Source organism: Syngnathus scovelli, chromosome 17 (genome assembly GCF_024217435.2).
Source record: "Syngnathus scovelli strain Florida chromosome 17, RoL_Ssco_1.2, whole genome shotgun sequence".
Classification (NCBI taxonomy): domain Eukaryota; kingdom Metazoa; phylum Chordata; class Actinopteri; order Syngnathiformes; family Syngnathidae; genus Syngnathus; species Syngnathus scovelli.
This window is the reverse complement of record NC_090863.1, coordinates 12,702,866-12,724,730: the sequence shown is the minus strand read 5'-3', so window position 1 is coordinate 12,724,730 and position 21,865 is coordinate 12,702,866. Positions and strand designations below refer to the sequence as shown.

At 43.4% G+C, this 21,865-nt stretch overlaps 1 protein-coding gene and 1 long non-coding RNA gene across 2 annotated transcripts; one reads left to right on the top strand and one right to left on the bottom strand.

The window, feature by feature from the left end:
* Positions 1 to 797: 797 nt before the first annotated feature.
* LOC125984812 (metabotropic glycine receptor) lies at positions 798 to 21,487 on the top strand. Its single transcript, XM_049747068.1, has 13 exons — positions 798 to 1,834; positions 3,606 to 3,711; positions 8,276 to 8,378; positions 10,393 to 10,604; positions 11,052 to 11,120; positions 13,682 to 13,791; positions 13,953 to 14,191; positions 15,204 to 15,342; positions 16,254 to 16,359; positions 17,921 to 18,067; positions 18,167 to 18,410; positions 18,526 to 19,082; positions 19,152 to 21,487. The coding sequence occupies exons 1-13, from the start codon at positions 1,005 to 1,007 to the stop codon at positions 20,091 to 20,093; spliced, it is 3,804 nt and encodes a 1,267-aa protein (XP_049603025.1). The 5' UTR covers positions 798 to 1,004; the 3' UTR covers positions 20,094 to 21,487.
* LOC125984860 (uncharacterized) lies at positions 3,705 to 15,765 on the bottom strand. The gene is made up of 4 exons (XR_011085624.1): positions 15,672 to 15,765; positions 15,236 to 15,356; positions 13,697 to 13,796; positions 3,705 to 5,450 (listed from the first exon to the last, which is right to left on the bottom strand). It is a non-coding gene; the product is annotated as an uncharacterized lncRNA (long non-coding RNA).
* Positions 21,488 to 21,865: the final 378 nt, after the last annotated feature.

Below are 21,865 nucleotides of genomic sequence, written 5' to 3'. Positions count from 1 at the left end.
TTGCTGCAAAGTATCAGAGAAGACCAGACGTGTTTTTACAACACCACCAGCAGTGGTGTTCTTGTCAACAGATGGCAGTACAGATGACAATAAAATAAAACAAAATAAAATATGGGCCCAGTCCAGGCTGTCCTCGCCTTCTCTCTCTATATGGACAATCATTATAGAACATGGACGGATGGAACAGCCTACATTAGTTTCAATCTATCTGTATAAACTGGCTCAAGATCAAGAAAAGAACAATAATAGTCTTTTTGTATTTCTGGACTGTTTTAATTTGAAACACCTTTGTAATTGTTCCAAACGTGCTGTTTGAAGAAAGTTATTAGAATTGTTATTGAAGGCACAATGATGAGTTGCGAATGTTTCCGCTTAAAAACCTAATGATGGAGAAGTTTTTAAACACATCAATAACCATTGATTGGTGCGATGGAGCCTATATTTCATCATCATCATCGCCAGTTTGAGCAATACAATCAAATGATACTATTTCTGTCATTTTTCTTCCCACGGGCGCCACTTTCAGAACCGGACAGCTCCAGTCCGTTCACACGCCCCGCCCATCTCCGTCAGACTGGCGGTGAGAAAAGGAGAAAAGACAGCGCACACACTGCCGTGGCTCTGGGCGACACCTCAGGTGGTCTATTGGGATTTTTTCTTGCGGCGCTGAACTTCAAGAACAATTTGCTCCTTGCCGCTTTTCATCCTTCACCTCCAACAATGGGTGGCTGTTTCCAGTTTGTGGAGGAATCACGATTTCCATTGAGTTACGACGCTTGACGTGCACGCGAGGTTTGAGGGGATCCTGTGTGCAATGAAAAGTGGGCAATTACTGTCGGCTGTATCTCCATCGTGCAGGACACGTCCTCTTTTCGGTGCTCCTTAAATCGGCGAGGCTGTTGGTTATGCTTGCAGCACTTTTCCCAGCGTTTTCTCTTCGGTGTCCCTGAAGAAGAAGAGGACGCAGAAGCAGAAGCAGAAGAAGAAGACGAAGACGAGGGAAGATGGCTCTCCTGGTCGTGCTTCTGCAAACGGGGCTTGTTTTGGGCTCCAATTACGGATATGTGGACTGGTCGGAAAACGACCGAGACGAAAGCCCTTCAATCTTCAGCACCCAAGGTATCAACAGGGAGCCGCCGCCCCACTACCACCCGACTTATTTTCACTCGCCGTCGGCTACCGAGCGCACGGTGGTGGCGCACAAAATCGAGGAGGACCTGCCGAGGGTAGTGACTGCTTTCCTCCACAGCGGCGACTCCTCCGCGCTGAGGCAGGTCAACTGCTCACGGAGGTACGAGCTGAGCAGCCTGCGAGGCGGCCTGCACGTCGCCTCCCACTACTCGCTGCACGGCATCCTGGACACCATGACGCACGCCACCAACTTTTTGAACATGATCTTGCAAGCCAACAGGTCCCGGGAGGATAGCTTGCAACAGGACATTTACTGGTATCACGCGCTGGTTCGGAGCATGCTCGAGGGGGATCCCAAAATCCACAGAGCCGTGGTAAGCTTCCACAGAGACGCACCGGCACCGACTCCGCACGTCTTTCTGCAGGCGACCAGGAGCCAGAAGGAAGTGGTGCTGCAGGAACGGCTGCTGAGGAGCAGGAGCCCCGAGTACGAGTGGTTGAAGGAGTTTAGGGATGGAAAGAGAGCACACACGCATAGAAGGGGGTCGGAGCCCAAGACTGGGGTTTACCTTCTGGAGAAGAATCAGATCAAGTGGTCTGCACCTTACCTGGAGTGCGAACATGGGGCTTTCGTGCCCTACTGGCTACTCACTTTGTCAGCCGGCTTCTATGGACTCAAGAGAGACTCTGCGCTCGAATTCAGGTGAATACGTTGGGGATCAGGCAACAGAGAGCACTCATTAGGCGGATATATGCACTTGCGCACACTTACAGATGCTTGCAAGCCCACTCTGTCTTTGTTTATCATACCATCCACAGTCAGTCAGTCAGTCAGTGTTCCATTCTAAAAGAGACGCTTTCAAACAGTTGGTAATGAAGAGCCTATAGACAATTTAAAATGCTCTCCTGTCAAGGAACAGCTGGGCTTGTCTTCTTCATGCATACACTTGGAGAGGAGTGATGCAAGCTTTATGCGAAAGAGAGTGCCGTTTGTATGAGCGGCCTGCAATTGGGCATCTTTAAACACTCAGAGATGTGAAGCAATCAATAATAAGTAAACAATAAGGAATAGATCAAGGGTTGAGGCATCTCAGTCAGACGGGTCGAGTATGATTCTAAAGAAAGCCTGCAGGAAAGGTGTTTCGTAATATTTGCTAGGCGTTATTGCCGTGGCCAGCCAATTACTGTCATAAGCTGTTACATCTACTAGTTAGAATGCGGCGGCTGTGCGGCATATTTGGAGTGACACTGACAAAATGACTGTAAATAGTAAATAATCAAATCAATAATTCATCTAACTAAAAACATTTTTTTTCCAGTTCATGTTGCCAAAAAGCCACCATTTTAAAATGTTTCATAAAACAACCTAAACGAAGAGCAAATTGAAATGAAAAACTCCGTATTTATCCACTAACGTCACTAACTCTGGGTTTCCCAGCCCTGAGTTATCCTTGCATAACAATAATAATACGTACTAGATAAATACACCAATCCCCGAATTGCAAAACTGGTGTCGAGTGTGGGTTCAAGTCACGCAGCATAGAGAATGTGCATTTCCTCCTCATGTTGGTGAGAGCTGGAAACGCTTCTCTGCTTCCGTCTCAGTGCTGTGATGACGTTCCTAAAAATAGAATGTCTGGACAGAAAAGCTTAAGCCTTTCTTCATCTGCTGTAATTTCCCCTTGCTTCTAATGCAATGGAAACATTCACACTACATGAAGACATTGTGACAGCGAGAGATGGAGCAGTAGCTGTCATAACTCATTGCTTTCTGTCTCAGTCAAACAAAGACACTGACTGCTTTCCTCTCATTGTGCACCCCGGAGTGGAGGTGGCGGTAAAATCCTCTCTCCGTGCTTGTTTGTTCCACTTCCCTGCAGGCAGATGGAGACAGCGGGTGTCAGGCTCATGCACAGAAACACAAAAGAGAAAAGGAGAAGGGGACATTTCAAAGTGTGACACTGGGGACACCAAATCACATTATGAGCAATGCTTAAAACTCCGGGTTGGATTCAGGACAGTTGGCTTTTTGAAGGATCTATAGTGATGCCTATTTCCGATGATGAACTAGAAATGGTTTAGAATTGTTTATTCCGGTAGTTTTTGAAAGGAATCATTTGGTTCCATTAATTTAGTTCATGTTATCGACAATGTGACCGCAACATGTGTTGCCGCAGCCATCCGTGGATTCAAAAAGTCACAGATCTGTTATGATAGATTTGAGTTTGATGTCTTTGGTCCTTTGACACCTTTTTAAAACTAAGAACATGACATACTGCTTGCTGCACAAACATGGAATATAATCTCATAGAGCCATTGGCAGTTTGTAAACAATGACAAAATCATAATTCTTTTTTTTTTCACCTCGATACTTGATTCTTTAAATAGTATAGATGTCTGCCTTGATTCATTTACACAAGGCATTTATTTTTTTTTTTCCTCCTAACCTTTTGTCTGCTCTTTCCCCTCTCCAGAGGTGTTGTTCGTTTGGACGTGAACTTGCAGAATGTGGATATTGACCAGTGTTCTGACAGTGGCTGGTTTGCCGGGACACATCGCTGCAATCTTACCAGCATGGAAGTGAGTGCTGCATCTTTTCCCTCTTTCCAACACTTTTGCATTTTGTTTTCTTTTAAAATCCAAACGCCGAGGTACCCATGGATGGACGTCATCCATCGAGTTTTGTCACTTTTTAGAGCGCGATGATCCGTGTTCTGTCAGTCAGTATGCGAGGATCTTTTTTTGTGCATTAGCTTCCACCTTCATGTCAGTGCCAAGGAGTTTGAACTGACAAACCTCCTTGACCCCAGTGGGGGAGGAGCTTTGGAGCCGCTCATGTGTACATGGCCCATATGATGTATAATAAATGTTGTGTAATGGATTGCATCAAGATTCTTTGAATAATTGACTATGCTCTTTGTCTATGTGTCGGCACATACTCAATTTATGTGTGTGTTGCTGTTAGCGTTGGCCCCGTGAGTGAACGATTCGTTCAAAAAAGGTTGGGAAACACTGCACTAGACCACACATCACGTATTTGAATTTTTGTGTTTGTTGGGATCTTGGTGGCGTGACATTCCACGTTGTAGAACCGCTTACTCTCTCTCCTCATCTGACGAGTCTTCGAACGCACAGCGCATTTCTCGGTGATTCAGTGGCAACTTAGTCATCACCGTTATTCATCTTTTTTGAGTAGGCGCGTAGGAGGTGAGATTCAAGATGTGGCCACACACTGCGTGTGTTGAAAGAGAAAACTTGTATTGACAAAATCAGGAATTCTGCTTGACCAGATCATTTGATTAGTACGTAATGTAAACATAACAGGCAGTTTTTTAAATTTGTTTTTTTAACAGATCTGTATGGCAAGCGTCAACTGTATTTGGAGTCTCATCTTTCAGGGAAGCCTAGAAGAGCTTGAAGCAGATCAGATTCTATTTTCCTTATTAATGCATTCATTATCTTTAAACACTTGATGCGGACTGTACTCTGTGTTCTAATATCTTTCACTTATGTACAGAGGTGGGAATGAAATTCCAGTAATAAAAAAAAGTGTCTGGATTGAAACATCTTTTTTTTACAACAAAGAAGGAATCGATAAAAATCTCACAGTTATGTTCAGAATGCAAAGTGAGTGCAAAGAGAAAGTTGTAGAGCCAACAAATGAGATGTAAGCCTCCTTCTTGCAAAGCTGTGATTTTTTAATTTTTTTTATTTACCAGTCACAGTCAAAATGCAAAGACTGTGAAATGGTCACCGTAGGCAACTACTAAAAATAATTCATCCTCATCAAATGTTCAGTTTAAGACTCCAGTTTACGCTTGCAGGGCTGTATGGATTAGCTCGTTATCTGCTAGCTTCCCATCTCTTGTTTCCTCACTTTGTGTGCTGCTTGAACTTGCTTTTCCCTCCTATTCCTATTTGATACGGTGAAATGATCATATGGGTTCAACAGCCTGCCGGCTACTCCTGAAGTGGATGATGTCCCAAAATAAAGTGAGGCATTGAGGAGACATTTTGGGGGAAAATGCAGGTGAATCGTTGAAACAGCTTCCAACTTTCTCCTAAAACACATCATTTGCTGAAATGGCCTGTGGGAAGTCAATTGAATCCAAGCAAGCCCTGAAATTCACTCTCCCAAGTTCTAACAATCAAGTCCTTGTTAATGTGATGGAGCATCATGTTGCTCTGCAGAAGGTGTGAAAGTCTATTTGTGACGTGTCCCTCGAGCGCATCTCAGCAATGTTAACACCTCGCCGATGTGATGTTGCCTCATCCTTCGAACTTTGCGTCTCAGTCAATTGAGAGTAGCGGGAACCGCTCTGCTTGGCAATGTTAGGGACGACAGAACAAGCCATCAAGTAAGAGCCAATAATTAAACTTGCACAAAACTTCAAATAGACTCTCAAAAACACCTCTTGTGAACATTATAAAGGTGAAAATTGGAAACCGCTAAGTGTCAGGATCGCATGCTAAAGGAGCAGCCCCAAAAGGCTGACCCTTTTCTTTTCTTTTTTTTTTTTAAACAGCAAGTTCCTTCTCTATGGTACTTGTGCCAATTTTCTCTCATCTATTCATTTGCTCCATGCAAGTTCATGCGCAGCCACTCAATTGCCTCTTTTCAACTTGAAGGCTGCATGGTAGCTATTTTGATAGCTTTTTCACCATGGTAAGTTCTGCGCTTGAAGAGAGCACAACATAGTCATGATCTTTTCAAATCTTCAACATGATCAATCGCCACATTTCTAACAAGTTAAACCATAGGTGTTAAACTCCAGGCCCGAGGGCCAGATACGGCCCACCACATCATTTTATGTGGTCCGTGAAGACAAATTTTGCATTGACTTTGTCCATCCATCCATCCATCCATCCATCCATCCATCCATCCATCCATCCATCCATCCATCCATCCATCCATCCATCCATCCATCCATCCATCCATCCATCCATCCATCCATCCATCCATCCATCCATCCATCCATCCATCCATCCATCCATCCATCCATCCATCCATCCATCCATCCATCCGTTTTGTAGCCTATACTGTATATGGAAGACGTTGACAATCACGATGGCCCTCCAAGGAAAACTACGACTACGACGCGGCCCGCGACAGAAATGAATTTGACACCCCCGAGTTAAACAATCCATATTTTGACATTTTTCTGTCTTGTAAGATCTTTGCATTGGCTCATTAAAAGCTGGAAAACGCTGCTATACAGCTCAAATTTTTTTTCCCCACCATCCTGGTCAGGCTCTTTCAAGTCTTCTTGTTTTCTCTTATAGATTCACGCACAGGCAGTGGACGAAGTGGGATCTGTCATCGTGTTCTAAATACGCTCATGCATTTATGGATGAGTTGTCATAAAGGGTGGGCTCTTACATGATTACTCGGGTAATTATACAACAGCTTCGACATGATTCCTTCAAGCCATTGAGACTGGATGCGTATGAAGATATCAAGATGGGTTTTCTAGAGTGTGCAAAAGTGTGTGCATATGCACATATCTGTGTGTGCGTGTGTCGGAGATAAAGCAGAGCTCTGCTAATGAGCGTAAACTGCAATGACAGGCAAAAAGGGTTTGCCACTCAAAGCCACACTACCTCCTTTTTCCATTTCCAATTTCCCTCACAATCTCCTTTTATTCCATGTGCTCTTCTTGAATACTCCTACTCCATTTTCTCAAAGCCAAGTACGTCCTTAGAAAGGAGGACTGTGTGATTTCAAAACTGGATTTTTCTGGGAGATTATGTCAAATATTTGAATTTCTGAAGGCAAAAAAAGCGAGAGGCTAATATCACTTTTCCGCTTCCTTCCATTGTCCGTACCGCACAGCAGATTGTAACACGCGATTCATTCTGGCAACAGCTCAGCAAGTATTTTTTAGTGATGTGCGTTGCATGCATCTGAAATATGAATCACCTGTACATATCTGCCTCTTTGTGGCACAGATGCGAGAAATTCTGATGACAAATTCTATGCTCCGCCAACGTGTGCCGGATGTCAGGCAGATTTTAGTCACCAACAGCGAAACCTCGGAATCATTGTACAAGTCATTGTTACTATTTGTCTTTCTAGCAGCACATTTCCCAGGTTTCTTTTTCAAGGCTTTGGGACTAGTTGTGAATAACAATACAGCCTTGGAGAGTAAAGGATGAAAAGCCCCTCTGCATCCAAAGTGCAATGATTAAATAACGGCTCACTATTAGAGTGGCACCCGTTAAATGGAAGCACCTGAAACCATGGCTTAATAGCTTTTTCATTGCGCCTGAAGAAAAACGAGGCAAGCCTTAGTTGCATTTAGGTGTTTCTATGTCTGCCTTGTTTTTCAAGGCAAAACATTTCATACTTGAGAGGCACTTGAAAGGCTTGAAAACATAAATATTGCTTCCGCCGCTACGGCATCTTACGAGTGTGTTAATTGGAGAACTTAATTCAACTTCCTTTCAGCCATCATCTAGTACACGTACTATCTGGACACACAAGCAAGTGAGATGCTGAGCTGTTTTTTGTAGCCAACACACCACGTGTCAATTCAGTTGCTCACATCATCCTCCCCCTCAGAGACCTATTGCAGTATTTACGAGCATTCATGCCAAATTTATTGCGGCTTTAATTTCAGCGCACGTTTGCAACCGGTATGAACTGAGCTGGAATAATGTGGAAGCTGGAACTGTGCAAACAAGCCTTAATTCTTAATTTAGATATGAATTAGTGTCCCGGTTACTTGGCAAAGCTGTGTGATTTCCCTGGACGCCAGGCGTGTTTATAGCCGGCCGGCCGGCCTGCTGCTGCAGCTGACCAGCATGCGGATAATATTGAAGACTCAATAACACAACTTTAGCAAGTTCATTTCACAAAGCGCACTGGGCAAGAGCGCGCGCGGTTTGTAGTTGGAGCAATTGTATGCTTTATAGATGGAAGTATCTCCAGAGTCTCAAAATATTTTGGGATGGAGCTGGCAGATTCCACTTATTATGCCCAACTGTCTTATTTCCCTGGTTGTGCACTCAACAAAGGTCGATGGAAAATATGTGGTTTATTCTTGATTTTAATTCATATATTTTTTTTCGAAACTATAATGTGTTGCAGCTGAAAAAAAGTCGATAACCCTTTTGCATTCGGATCTGTTTTCTCTTCTCGCAGTGCACGCCAATCGCCGGTCATGGATTTGTGTTGGACAAATACAAGTGCCAATGCAAGGAAGGATTTTACCATCCAAGCCGTGTGGCGCTCAATGGCTTTAAAAGTAGGTTACAAATCCTTCTTTAGCTTTACAATACATGTTGCGGCTCCGTGACACATCCAAATATTGGTATTTGCACACAAGCCTCTTGAGACTTATGGATAGCAAAACGACCTTTTCAGGCATTTTCTGTCTGATATTTTTGTGCTCACTTTGAAGAGATATCCTGGGGGTTGGAAATTTCAGGATGCAGGCCTAGTTAGTCATGTTCTTGCTGCTGCAGAAATTTTAAGCCTTGCGCTTGCACAGGTGTTGAAGCAAAAGGATCAGACCAAATGGATGAACGCGTCATGACCTCTGCCGATTCAAATGAGTGCATTTATTTGACTGAGAGCACTGCAGCGTGCGTCCTCAGGCAGGAAGCTTGCTTCGGATCAGCCAAATAATCAAGCGACTGCGGGGATTCTCCTCCCTGACTCCACCGATACAGCGCCCCCGAGGCTACGATATGCTAAGCTGCAGCTTTATTGTAATGCAGCAAGATGTGAGCTCCGTTGCGTGAAGAGACTCGCAGGTCTCGGAAAGTGTCTGGTATGTTCTTTGTGCTCACCTGGAGTTCACACCAATAAGATTGGGCGGGAAACCGTTTGGTATTGTTTCCTAGCAACGGGCCAAAAGGGGCACAAGGGTGAGGGAAAGATGTAGCATGTCATGACTTAGTTAGAAACCGTGCAAAATAATGACATTTATACAACAACGGATATCATTTCAATACCGCAGTGGAAATTCTCCTAATAATAGGTACTAGGAAATCCAGAAAAGCGTCAAGTTTGCAATCTTGCATACGATAGGAATGCTAAGATTCACAAGAAGTTGATTAAGCACTATTTTTCAGAGGTGCAGCAGATGGTCAACAAATTGGAAAAATTGGAGGATTTACGTCAGATTTAATAGACTAACTCCTAATCTGGCCTCAACGGACGTGTTGCCAAAGGAATCGGTTATGTAGTATCTCTGGAACAAATGACATTAGAAGCAACTGGAGTAACCTAGCAATCTTGGAGAAGAGACTTGATCAATCAATTCAGACATGAGTGATTAAAAATGCAGGGTCACGATGCTCTATCTATTCTCTTGGCTTTCATCATTTTCTAATTAAAGCTTCATTTATGTTTCTTATTGTAATTGCTGTGACATTTTCATTTATTGGACTGGTGACTGCTACCCATTAAACAAATCAATTCAATTCAGTCCAATCCACCTGCTCAAGTGTCACTCCAAATACAAACACAAATTGCTCGAGACAGCGATATAGAGCACGGGTGTCAAACTCGAGGCCCCGGGGCCAGATACGGCCCGCCACATCATTTTATGTGTCCCGCCAAGACAAATTGCATAGTCAAGATTCAAGAGTTTGTATTTGCCATGTCTGAGGCTGCCAAACAAGGAATTCGACTCACAGCCTCTGTTCAGCATTTAGGTGACAACACTCCACTCAGGACATGTGAGAAATGACAAATATTCTCAAACATCCCCTGATCTTAAACTCCTAGAAGGGCAAGGAAAAACTCAAAACTCCAGCTAGGGGAAATGAGAAACCTTGAGAAGAGACCACAGATGGGAGGGTCCCTCTTCCAGGATGCAGAGAGGACACAGTACAAACAGTGTAGACAATTCCAAAAAGGTGTGGAGAGCAGGATGTGTCAATATTAAAATTACAAATCGTCTTCACTTTTAAAAAAAAAAAAATAGAGAATTTGCTAGCAATTTTTTTATCACATTCATCTTTTTCAAATGTTTGAAGAGTTTTTACCAGTCTGTGATTTCCAAACTAGTTATTCATCAGTTTGTACTGTGTTTGTTCAGCTTATACTGTATATAATATAAAGCGTTGACAGACATAATGGCCCTCAGAAGGAAACTATAACTACAATGCGGCTCGCGACAAAAATCAGTTTGACGTGAGTAAATGAAGGAATGAGGGAAAAGAAAAAAAAAGCCAACTTCTAAGGATTTTGGTTGTGTTCATAAAGTCATCAATCTTTCAATGTCTGACCAAGCCCTCTTCTGTTCTCAGGTAAGGCGCAGGGCTCTCACAGAGAAGACATTTCCGACGCTGTGAGTAAGTGCCTACCTTGCCGGGTGGGCTGTCCCTACTGCAGAGACAACACACCCTGCCTCGCCCAGGAGGACAGCGGGCTACGACTGGCTGTGGCCTCCTTCCAAGCTCTGTGCATGGTGCTGGACTTGACCAGCATGGTGGCGGTCTACCACTTCAGAAGAAATAAGGTAAGGTCCATTTAACTGGACCTGCCTACAGTGCATGACCAATGTGAACATCAACATACCATGTCCTTTGGTCTTTCATATTCATCATAAGCAGATGACATGAATGACCCCCACAAGATAAAATTGTGATCTTTTAATTCTTACACCGACACTCATGGAAGACTGCAAAAAAAAAGCAACCTGAACCTTTTCGTGTTTTCCTTTCCATCTTGCCCACCCAGCAACCTATTGTAGCTTAGTTAAGCATTATCTTTTTTTTTTTTATATATACACATTTGGTTATTTGACATGTACATGAATGAACTTTCGTCTTTGTATACTTGCATACACACCTCCCCATCTACGCACCAACCAAATAGGGTGATTATACTGATGCTAAGCACTTTGCACTTTGAAAATACTGTGCTATAATTATTGCTCCTGACTCCCGTCTTTCCTCCTGTACAGAGTATCCGCACTTCTGGATTCATTCTATTGGAAGCAATATTATTTGGGGCTTTACTGCTGTACTTCCCTGTAAGTAGACGTCATTTGCACTACTCATCTGTCAGGCTATTGCTACTTGTTGTTATTTGCCCAAAGCTATACTGTTTTGCGTGGGTTTGTATGTGCGGAAGGGCTCACGCAGTTTTCACACTGATGGAAAAGAAGGATCTAAATGCACAATTTGTAAAGTAGCAAAAAAAAAAAAAAAAAAAACAGTCTTCATCGAGTGGGCAACAAATCAAGTTGTAACAAAAGCATAATAGAAGAAAATGGGAAAAGGGACACCAGAAGCAACTCAAGATCACAAATAAAACGACAAGCAAAATCTAACTAAGGAAGCTCAAGAAAGAAAGAAAATCATGGACTTGGGAATATGAAAGAGAGGAAAAATAGCTTCTGAAAATAAGAGCAAACGATGACTCCAAAACAAAAGCAACAATTACATCATGAAAGAAAAATGGAAAATTTTGATAAATGACTGCATTTGTCACACTGACAATCTAAAATAATTGCCACTTTTTTTAAATAGCCAGATAGAGTTGAAAAGTTGACGGCAACATTTTTAAAGGAATCAAAACCAAGAATCAAATGTGGACTATGTTAATTATTCAAAGTGAAAATTTGTGACGCCCTCTAACCCCCCCCCAAAAAAAGACCAAAAAGTAAACATAGCCACCACCACCACCGATGTGTGTATTTATACTTTTTACGTCAAGTTAAAAAATTCCCGTCTGTCTAAAGGTAAATAAATACTAATCCGAAGAATCATTTGAGCACCAAAGGCATGTGCATCTTTATTATCTTGCACCTGTTATTTCTTGATGCTGCCCTCACGTGATGAATGTGAGTTTGCATCCATCCATTCTGTTTCCCCGGGTGGATAAAAGATACTAAAAATAGCTTTCCCCAAATATGCTTCCACTCTCCTATGTGCACAACTCGAAAAGCCGTGTTCCTTTTTTTCTGCACTTGCTATCATCCCGCTACCTTTTAAATATGACTCTACCTTTGCCCGGGTTCTCTTCGACCCACCTTGATGTCTTGCCTCTTCGCCCGTACAGTTACACAGAAAATACAGTTTGTGTCACAAGCGTCCTCAGCCAAGCATGGCACAGCTGCTCCATTCTGGTGCTCAATGCATTTTTAAACAGTCCATCAAGTTCTAGCACTGCTTGTTTTAAAAAATACAGTACATCCGCTGATTAATTGATGGAGGGAGGAGTGCAAACCAAAGAGGGCCACCGCTCCCTGCGGCTGATATAAAAAAAATCTCCAGTGGCTTCGTGCATGGAGGAAAGGGCGTGACACTGTTTGTCTGCTTGACTCTGCACGTTTGTGTTTAGAGTACACAGAAAGACGGCTAGCCGATGAGTGTGTTTATGAGGCTGCAAAGATTTGAGAATTTGCAAGGACTACAACGTAGAGTGCTTTCATTCTGCCTGCTGTTTGTAAAAGTGAGATGGTGTCGCGGCTCTGTCATGTGGCTGCAATGGCTGCTATGAAGACAGACAGACAGACAGACAGCTCGAGATTAGGAAACGCAAATGCAAACAGCAGGGTTAGAATTAAAAACAAACGCAGACATTTTGTCATCTGAATTGACAAGCTACAAAGCAGCAAAAAGCAGTTTACAATTTGTTGTTGTGCTTATTTTCTTTGATTTGATTTATTCGGTGTTTTGGGGTAAACTCTTTTTTTTTTTATACAATCATTAATATAAATTTGCTCGGTAGGCCGATTGAAGACTCCAAATTGTCCCTAGGTGTGAGCGCGAGTGCAAATGGTTGTTTGTCTCTCTCTGTGTGCCCTGCGATTGGCTGGCAACCGGTTCGGGGTGTCCCCCGCCTACTGCCCGATGACGGCTGGGATAGGCTCCAGCACGCCCGCGACCCCCGTGGGGACTAAGCGGTTCGGATGGATGGATGGATGGATGGATGGATGGATGGATGGATGGATGGATGGATGGATGGATGGATGGATGGATGGATGGATGGATGGATGGATGGATGGATGGATGGATGGATGGATGGATGGATGGATGGATGGATGGATGGATGGATGGATGGATGGATGGATGGATGGATGGATGGATGGATGGATGGATGGATGGATGGATGGATGGATGGATGGATGGATGGATGGATGGATGGATGGATGGATGGATGGATGGATGGATGGATGGATGGATGGATGGATGGATGGATGGATGGATGGATGGATGGATGGATGGATGGATGGATGGATGGATGGATGGATGGATGGATGGATGGATGGATGGATGGATGGATGGATGGATGGATGGATGGATGGATGGATGGATGGATGGATGGATGGATGGATGGATGGATGGATGGATGGATGGATGGATGGATGGATGGATGGATGGATGGATGGATGGATGGATGGATGGATGGATGGATGGATGGATGGATGGATGGATGGATGGATGGATGGATGGATGGATGGATGGATGGATGGATGGATGGATGGATGGATGGATGGATGGATGGATGTCAACAAACAAAATCCCATCCATGTCATGTCACTTCATTTGAATTCTAGTCTTTGAAGGTGTGGACTGTGTGTTGCAGGTTATGATACTGTACTTTCACCCGAGTGTGTTCCGTTGTATCCTCCTGAGATGGGTTCGCCTGCTGGGGTTCGCCATCATGTATGGGACCATCATCCTCAAGCTGTACAGGTAAACTATCAAATAGAAAAATATTGTTGGAATCCAAAACAGCAAATTTGAATTTTCACTTTATATCATACAAAGTCTCTACTCAGACTCACACTTGTTTCTGTGTGAGAAAGTTCTCCATCTCCTCGTTTGAGCTGTATTTTTTTTTCTTTTTTTTTCAGAGTGCTAAAGGTGTTCTTGTCACGGACGGCACAAAGGACACCCTACATGACAAGTTGGCGAGTTCTGAGGATGCTGGCAATAATCCTATTGGTGGTGTTGTGGTTCCTGGCGGCCTGGACTTCTGCTGTGTGCCAGAACCCGGAGCTGAGTCGGGCCTTAATCACAGCCGGCTTTTCATCGGAGGGGTTGCAGTTTAGTATGTGTCTGCTTGACCGCTGGGACTACATGATGGCTGTGGGTAAGTGAGTTCAACAACGCCGTGTGTGTTGAGTGTAAAATGTGTGCAATGCATCCCGCATCCGAAAAAAAATAAAATAAATTACCCCCCCAATTATCTGTCATTCTCAGTATTGGTAAATTCTCAATTGTTTGGCCTCTCGATAATTCTGCTATGTATAATGTCAGATAATACAGCTTTATTTAAGTGCAAAAAAAGTGTTCCTATATCCTGGAGGAGAGAAAGAGCAGAATCGTATACTGACGATGAAAACGAAGTAGCTGCCAGAATCTCACGCAGCAGGGACTTTGAATAGGATGAGTGACGTTAAATACGGCAATATCTGTATGCGTGTATTGTAAGCAGAACAGGAAATGAGGGAGCAGCTAGTTGCTACGGCAACCATTGAGAACACACTAATGTGTTGATCTTATGCTTCCAACGGGAAGTCCCCTGCTAAGCTGCTTCTGAAAACTGTCATAGTCATAAAATTACCTTTGTGACTTGGCCTTTGTTGTAATATTGCCGACGAGGGAACACTCATCTGTCTATAAAGACGTTGTTATATTTTTTTTTTTTTTCCCAGACTCTAACAATAGACACGAGAATATCAGCAGTAAACAAGCGTCTGTTTGATTTGTTGTGCTACAAGAGGAGCTCCCTATGCACCCGGAGACGAAGTAGCGTATAGTTTGATGATTATTAGACACATTCTTTTCAGGATTAATACTAGACTCAAATTGATTTGACAGTCGAGTTCATAGTGCCATTTGGAAAGCATAAAGTAATAAATTATAATACATAAAATATGAATGAAAATAATAAATCAAGAAATTAAATCAATTAGAATGCAGCAAGTTTTATACGTGTTGCTAAAATAGACCCAAGTAAAATGGAGTTTGCATGTTCCTGTGATTGAATGCTCACTATAGTTCAAATAGGTACTATGTAAGGGGTTACTTTAAAAGAACTGAAATGATTTGGGCAGTGTTTCCACGTCATTGGAATTCCATTTGTTCCTTTTGCTTCCCAGCCGAGTTGCTCTTTCTGCTGTGGGGTGTTTACCTGTGCTACGCCGTGCGAACGATTCACTCAGCCTTCCACGAACCGCGCTACATGGCGGTGGCCATCTACAATGAGCTCCTCTTATCGGCCGTCTTCCACATCATCAGGTGGGCGCACAAAGCTATCATGAAATCAACAGCGAAATCTCAATTTACCTGTGTTTTCACATTTAAGAACATGCAGAAGGCTGAGTCGGATTTCAGGAATGAAAGAGAAAGGTCTCAGAGACAAATCAGTCGTGTTTACAGAATTACAGCGCGAGGTCTTGGAGGTCATCTTAAAAATCGTCATGTCTCAGAAAAAACTTTGCCGTATTTATCCCATTGCACAATTCAACTTGAGGCAAAACCTTTCCACTAAAAACGGGTTGCCTGCATAAACAAACAAACAAACGTTTTCAAAATAATGAAAATCTATGCAAAACAAGACAACGTACAAGGATAAGGATACCCTGACAGCCGCTGACAGGAACCTTGGGACAAAATGTAGCCAAACTAATCAGACAACAAGATGCGTGTGGGAGAGAGAATGCAGCCATCTCATTGGACAAAAACACAAAGGAAGGGGCGAGACCTGCGCTTGTGGCATTTTCCACTTGTTCACTCTCCAGTTCATGGGCTTTCCAAACATGAATAACAAAGGACAATGAATGCGTCAACTGTTTTATACGCAGCATCCCAAATAGTTGAAGCATATTAACAGATCCAAACGACACATGAAGGGGAAAAAAAATACTCTGGTCTACAAGAAGCAATATACTGGCCATACATTTTGATTCTGATTCAACATACTTGTTTGGTTTGTCACCTATTTAGTACAATGTAAACATCACCAGCCAGATATTATTTACAATGGTCTAAATGCAATTCTTTTACCATAACAAAATGAACAATACGGAAGGGTGAAATCCTTCAAATGTGTTTATAGTTGTGGAAACACTGAGAGCAGAATTCAAAGACTGCAAGAGCTCTCTGCTGATCTGGCTTTTAACTTGGACAGAACATTTGTGTCGCTGCAGGTTCTCTGTGGTGCCCAGCCTTCACCCTGACTGGATGCTGATGTTGATCTTCGCTCACACTCATCTAACTGTCACTGTGACTGTGGGAGTGCTTCTTGTTCCAAAGGTATCACTCCGTTACCTGTAATTAATGAACTGTGCCCACCTCTGGTTCAGCACATTGTAAGTCTTGGAGGCTCTTTGGAATCGTTTTGCCGCATCCTTTATTGCACTTTAATCATTTCAGGTGAAGCGAAGTGTAATGACTCTCATAATCAACACAGGGGGGGGGGGCTTCCATTATGGCTGATGCTCAATTGCAGCTTCTAATCACAGCAGTAGCTCGTGTGATGGAAGTAATCTCAAGCATACGTGCATTGACAAAATCATAAAGAAGCACATTTGCATCCTACGCTGGAAACCAATTCAAATGGCGTTAGTTAGTCATTATGGTAATTTCGCTAAGCATCCCCATGTTAGTATTTATATGCAATCTCTTACGTCTGATGGAAAACATTTAATGGCCCCGCTGTGTGATAAAAGCAGTACACCATCAACGTTCCCACTTCTTTCATTCGGTCTTAATTAGGCTCCTCAGACATTGCAGTCCGTCCGTCCGTCCGTCCGTCGAGTAGGCTGGGATAATGAAGCGCAACGGGAAGCTCACACTGCATCTGTTTCTCAGGCTGGCCTAAATATCGCTTTCATGACACCATCATCTATGTCACGTGTCAAACTCAAGGCCCGGGGGCCTGTTCCAGCCCAACAGACCATTTCACTCGTGTGTCAACTCAGTATTTCTTGTTAAAATATCAAAATTGTAAATTGTCTTTCAGTGAGATATTGCAAAAAAAAAAATTTAAAACCCCACAATTGTTACACTTTTTTTTATGCTGGATTCTGTTGTGTGTATGATAACGATACAAGACTGCCCAATCCTTTTTTTCACAGTATAAAAAATATCCAGTACAGTACAAAATTACTGTAAAAAACGTTTGAAAATAATATTTATTCAAACTTGCATGCTGGGATGGCAACAAACTATTTTTTTTCAGAAGGCTATGACATCATCTTATATGATATACAGCATAGGCGACACAACAAACAAATAACATAATTTGCAATATTAGTATTGACACAAAGCTGATGCAATTTTTCTTCGCGGGCCACGTAAAATGATATATGGTGGGCCCCCGAGCGAGCCTGATGTTTGACACCAATCTATGCATGCAATACATTATTACGTGTGAAATTCTCTTTCGACCAGACTAATGGACCTTATTGGAGGCTGTGCATTTTTACTGGTTTCACATTAGCATACCACAAACTCTGTTAAGCATTTCCGGTGAAAAGGTTAGATGGCATAATGTTTCCCCGGTCAAGAAGTAACAAGATTAGAAAAATGTATTCTGTCATTTTGTTTTTCTAATAATAATAAAATATTTGCAGTGCTCTTGTCCTGGCCAATGCTATTAGCAGAAATGGCTCATTTGTCTAAATAAAACAAATTTAATTTCAGACCAGAAAGCTTTTCAATTTCCGACAATCCATCTAGCATATTTACTGCAGGAAATTATTGTTGGACGCCGTCACACCTCAGATTCCCTTTGCAGATATTTTTGACATCATCATTACAAGGACAAATAGTTTTCTTTTTGGTTACAATGTCTCGGGACTCTTTGTCTTAGTTTTTGTCCAAGGAGACTCAAGCTCGGGATGATATTGCCACGGAGGCGTACGAGGAGGAGCTGGACATCGGAAGGTCTGCTTCTTACATCAACAACAGCATTACCTCAGCGTGGAGCGAGCACAGCTTGGACCCCGAGGACATACGGGTGAGGAAACACACATTCATGATCTTTCTGCTGCTTCAAAAATGCTAAAGAAAGTCACAGGACAAGACAAACAATAGAAACACGGATGACCTTTCTCAGGAGGAGTTGAAAAAACTCTATGCCCAGCTTGAAGTCTACAAACGCAAAAAGATGCTGGCCAACAACCCCCATCTCCAAAAGAAACGCAATTCCAAAAAGGGCCTCGGTCGTACGCTGATGAAAAGAATCACGGAGATTCCGGAGACCATGCACATACACCGCCAGTGTAGCCGAGAAGATGGCAGTGAACACGGTAGCAACCGCAGCACTTTGAGGAGGAACCACGTGGAGACCAGTCAGCATGGTGAGATCTCGGTGCTGGGACTTTACTGTAGCTATGTTTCTTAAATTGGAAATGAGTACGTATGATTGTGCTAATAATTTTAAAAAAGTCACACGTAATAATAATCTCCCTTTAGGAAAACATCAAGAAGATTCCCTCAAGAGCAAAGTCATAAGCCTGCAGAAGTCGCTGAGCTATGATCACGTTTGTGAGCAAGATGATGAAACAGGAAGTCAAAGCGGCTCTGCGGCAGGGGACAAAATGACTCCGGTGGGGAACGGCGGAGAGTGTTCTCTCCTCGGTTCCCTCATCGGTCGCAAACATTACAAAAAGCAGCAGGAACCGGTCGCCCCGCCATCAAAGCTGGAAGCAGCAGAGTCCACCGAGTCGGTTCCACTCTTCTGGAAGTCGGCCAGCGTTCACAACCTAACGCACGAAAAGAAACCTGTGCACCTGCGCACCTCCATCATGCAGAAGTCTCTCAGTGTGATTGCCAGCGCCAAGGAGAAGATGCCCGGGCTCAGCAACAAAACACAAAGTGTGGAAGATGCCAGCAAAAAAGGGCTGAAGGGGCAGGAGGGGAGGATCTTGTCAGAAGTGGACGAGACTCCTGAACATTTTCCCAAAATGATCGTCAGCCAGTCCGTGGAATATTCCAAGACACCTCTGAAGATGGGCATCATGAAGCAGCAGGTATCTTAGAAGGATTGCTGCAAAATAGTTGAGGCCTTCACGCTAATTTCTTTTGTCCCTTGATTCTAGGTGAGCGGTAGCCAACCGTCCATTTGCTCGGAAACCGGCAGGAACTTGTACGACGTGTCCGAAGTTTGTCAGTGGGAGATGGAAGAACCTCAAACGCCTTCTGAAGCCAAGACACAGAAACACGTGTCCATCGCCCCAGAGGAAACCGACGGAGGCCGAAGAGGAAGTAGTAGCTCCAGCGTCGGCAAATGTAGTCGCTCTCAGCAGAGACTGAAATCTGGGCAGTCTACTTCGAACAGACGACGCTCCAAGGACAAAGGAGGGGAAAGGGAGGAGAGCAGGGAAGCACGCAAATCTCGCGGACCCAAGTCGCCTCTACCGCTCAAGCCAGATGTGAGCCCCTGGGACTTTGAGGAGCAGCCTATGCTTGGTAAGCCTTCAGAGTCCATTTCCCCAGAAAGAATCCGACGCAAAAAGAGCGTCACGCCGACCGACGGTAAACCCAAGGCGCTCCGCTCGGACCACTCCAAGTCCACCGGAAGCCTATTGCAGCCTCCCTCCTTGATGCTCGAGATCTGCCCGTGGGATTACAGCAGCCCCCCTTCGCCTAAGCAGGAGAAGATCTGCACCAGCCCTTCCGCACACAAGAAGAAACGGAAAGGCTCCTGCTCGTCCGGCCACAAAGGCGAGAAGGAGAAAGGGAGGGAGAAAAACAGAGAAAGACGGAGCTCGTCCGGCAAGCAGCCGTCGGAGAGAAGGCGCGTTAGCCAGTCGTCCGAGTGCGGCGGCCCGCTCTCTGAGCGACGGAGGAGCTCCAGCAAAGACCCAGAGGGGGTGGAGTCGAGGAGGCCAGAGAGCGAGGAGGCCTCAAACAGCACTTTTGCTCAGACTGAAACTTTCACGGACAAGAAAAAAGAAAAGTATCACAAACCTGTTGGTAGCGGGCCAAAAATGGTTGACGTATGTCCCTGGGACTTTCAGGACCCTGGAGAGAGGGCATGACAACTGCTGTCTTTTTCCCCTTTGAGATGCGTTTAACTAAAATCCTTTTCGACGCAAACAAAAATGGACTCAGTCCACTGGTTTTAACGCAAGAAGCACTTCTGGAGCCTGTCGCCAGAGCCCAAGTAATATCAAAACAACTCGATCTGGATCTCATCTTTTGCAAATATTTTGCTTGCACACCGCCACATTTATTCCATCATGATATGCTGACATTTTTCATCTTTTTTGACACATGCAAACAATGAATGCTTCACCTAATCATTTTGTCAGATATCGATATATGCGTTCCATGAAGAGCTGATGATCCTAGTGGGATCTTATTACAGAACGAATACTAATGCACGCACACAAAAATTTTTTAAATAGAAGCTGTGTGAAACAGGACCCAATACTTTATTCACAGCATGACGATGACGCCAATGGCGCATGTTTAGAAAAAGTTGAGAATAACATTGTTGTCCAGTTTTCTGTCGGCACCTTAGAAAAGCCAGCGCATGTGGTAACTATTGACTGTATATTGGTTTACTTGTTGCAACAGTGGAATTATTGTTGTTCTAGTATCTATCTATCTATCTGTCTTCTAATGCACCACAGGAAATGCACCATATTTGTGCATTCATTAATTCTACACAAATACAGTAGATCAGTTACAGACACATCCATGAGGCTTGATTTTCTCTTTTTGTGTATTTCCTTGAAATAGTTGCAATCTTTTTCTACTCTCTGCATCCCTTAGAAAAGCTTTGATTTGACGAAAAGGCTTTCCCAATATACTCATTTTCAGAGTAGAGCGTTATTCATTTGAATCACTAAGAGATGCTCGTGTCATCTTGCTTGCTATTTGCTTTTCCTAATGGTTTTTGAAACAAAATAATATTTTATGAATCTGTTATTTGGAATGGATTTTCTTGCATTGCACATATTTCAATTGTGTACATGGCATAGCGTTTTGGGTCATTTTCTGTGATACTGCCACATCATCAACAGTCAACCTTTCTACCCTACCCCATTGTCATACGAAATAAATTACGGCTGTCATGAGCCTGCAAGGTTTACCGCCCAAAATCAACAAAACAATATTCTGTGCAAAAGGAGTGATCACTCAAAATGACTGTTTCAATTTCACCGCTGTTTTGTTTAGCTTTTAGAAAACTGCACAGATGCAACCGATTTCCATGACCTTTTTTTTTTTCAATTCTCACTAATATTTTTCTGTCAGCCATCAAATAAGATATGTTCCGTCCAGTATCTTATGCTTGTTATCTGGTTTTACTTCCAAAAGCATCCATGTGGGAAATTATTTCGATGTGACTATTCATATTGTGTTGCATGTATATACACAATGAATACACTGTTGTCAATTCAGAATTAAATATTTATATTAAAACTCACTGGTCACCCTTCTGTTTCACTTAATAATTGAATATGATCATTCTTCGATCCATGCATTCTCTTTACCTTTTATCCTTATTAGGGTGGCTGGAGCCCGTTCTGTCAGGATCGGAGTGGAGCATGGAGCAGGACGACCAAGTGCAGCTTGGACCAAGTGCAGCTTGGACCCGCTTGGTTTAGTGACGGAAAAGGGAAGTGGAACGAGGCATCGAGAAGTGGCAAACTAATAACATGAAAGACAGACTGACCGACCGACCGACAGGGATGGCAAACAGGAACAGACTCCAAACAGCCAGGAACCGCGAGGACAGCAAACGTGACGACATCGACCATCCGACAGGGAGTGAGGGGCAGGCAGGCGGGACTTATATACACGA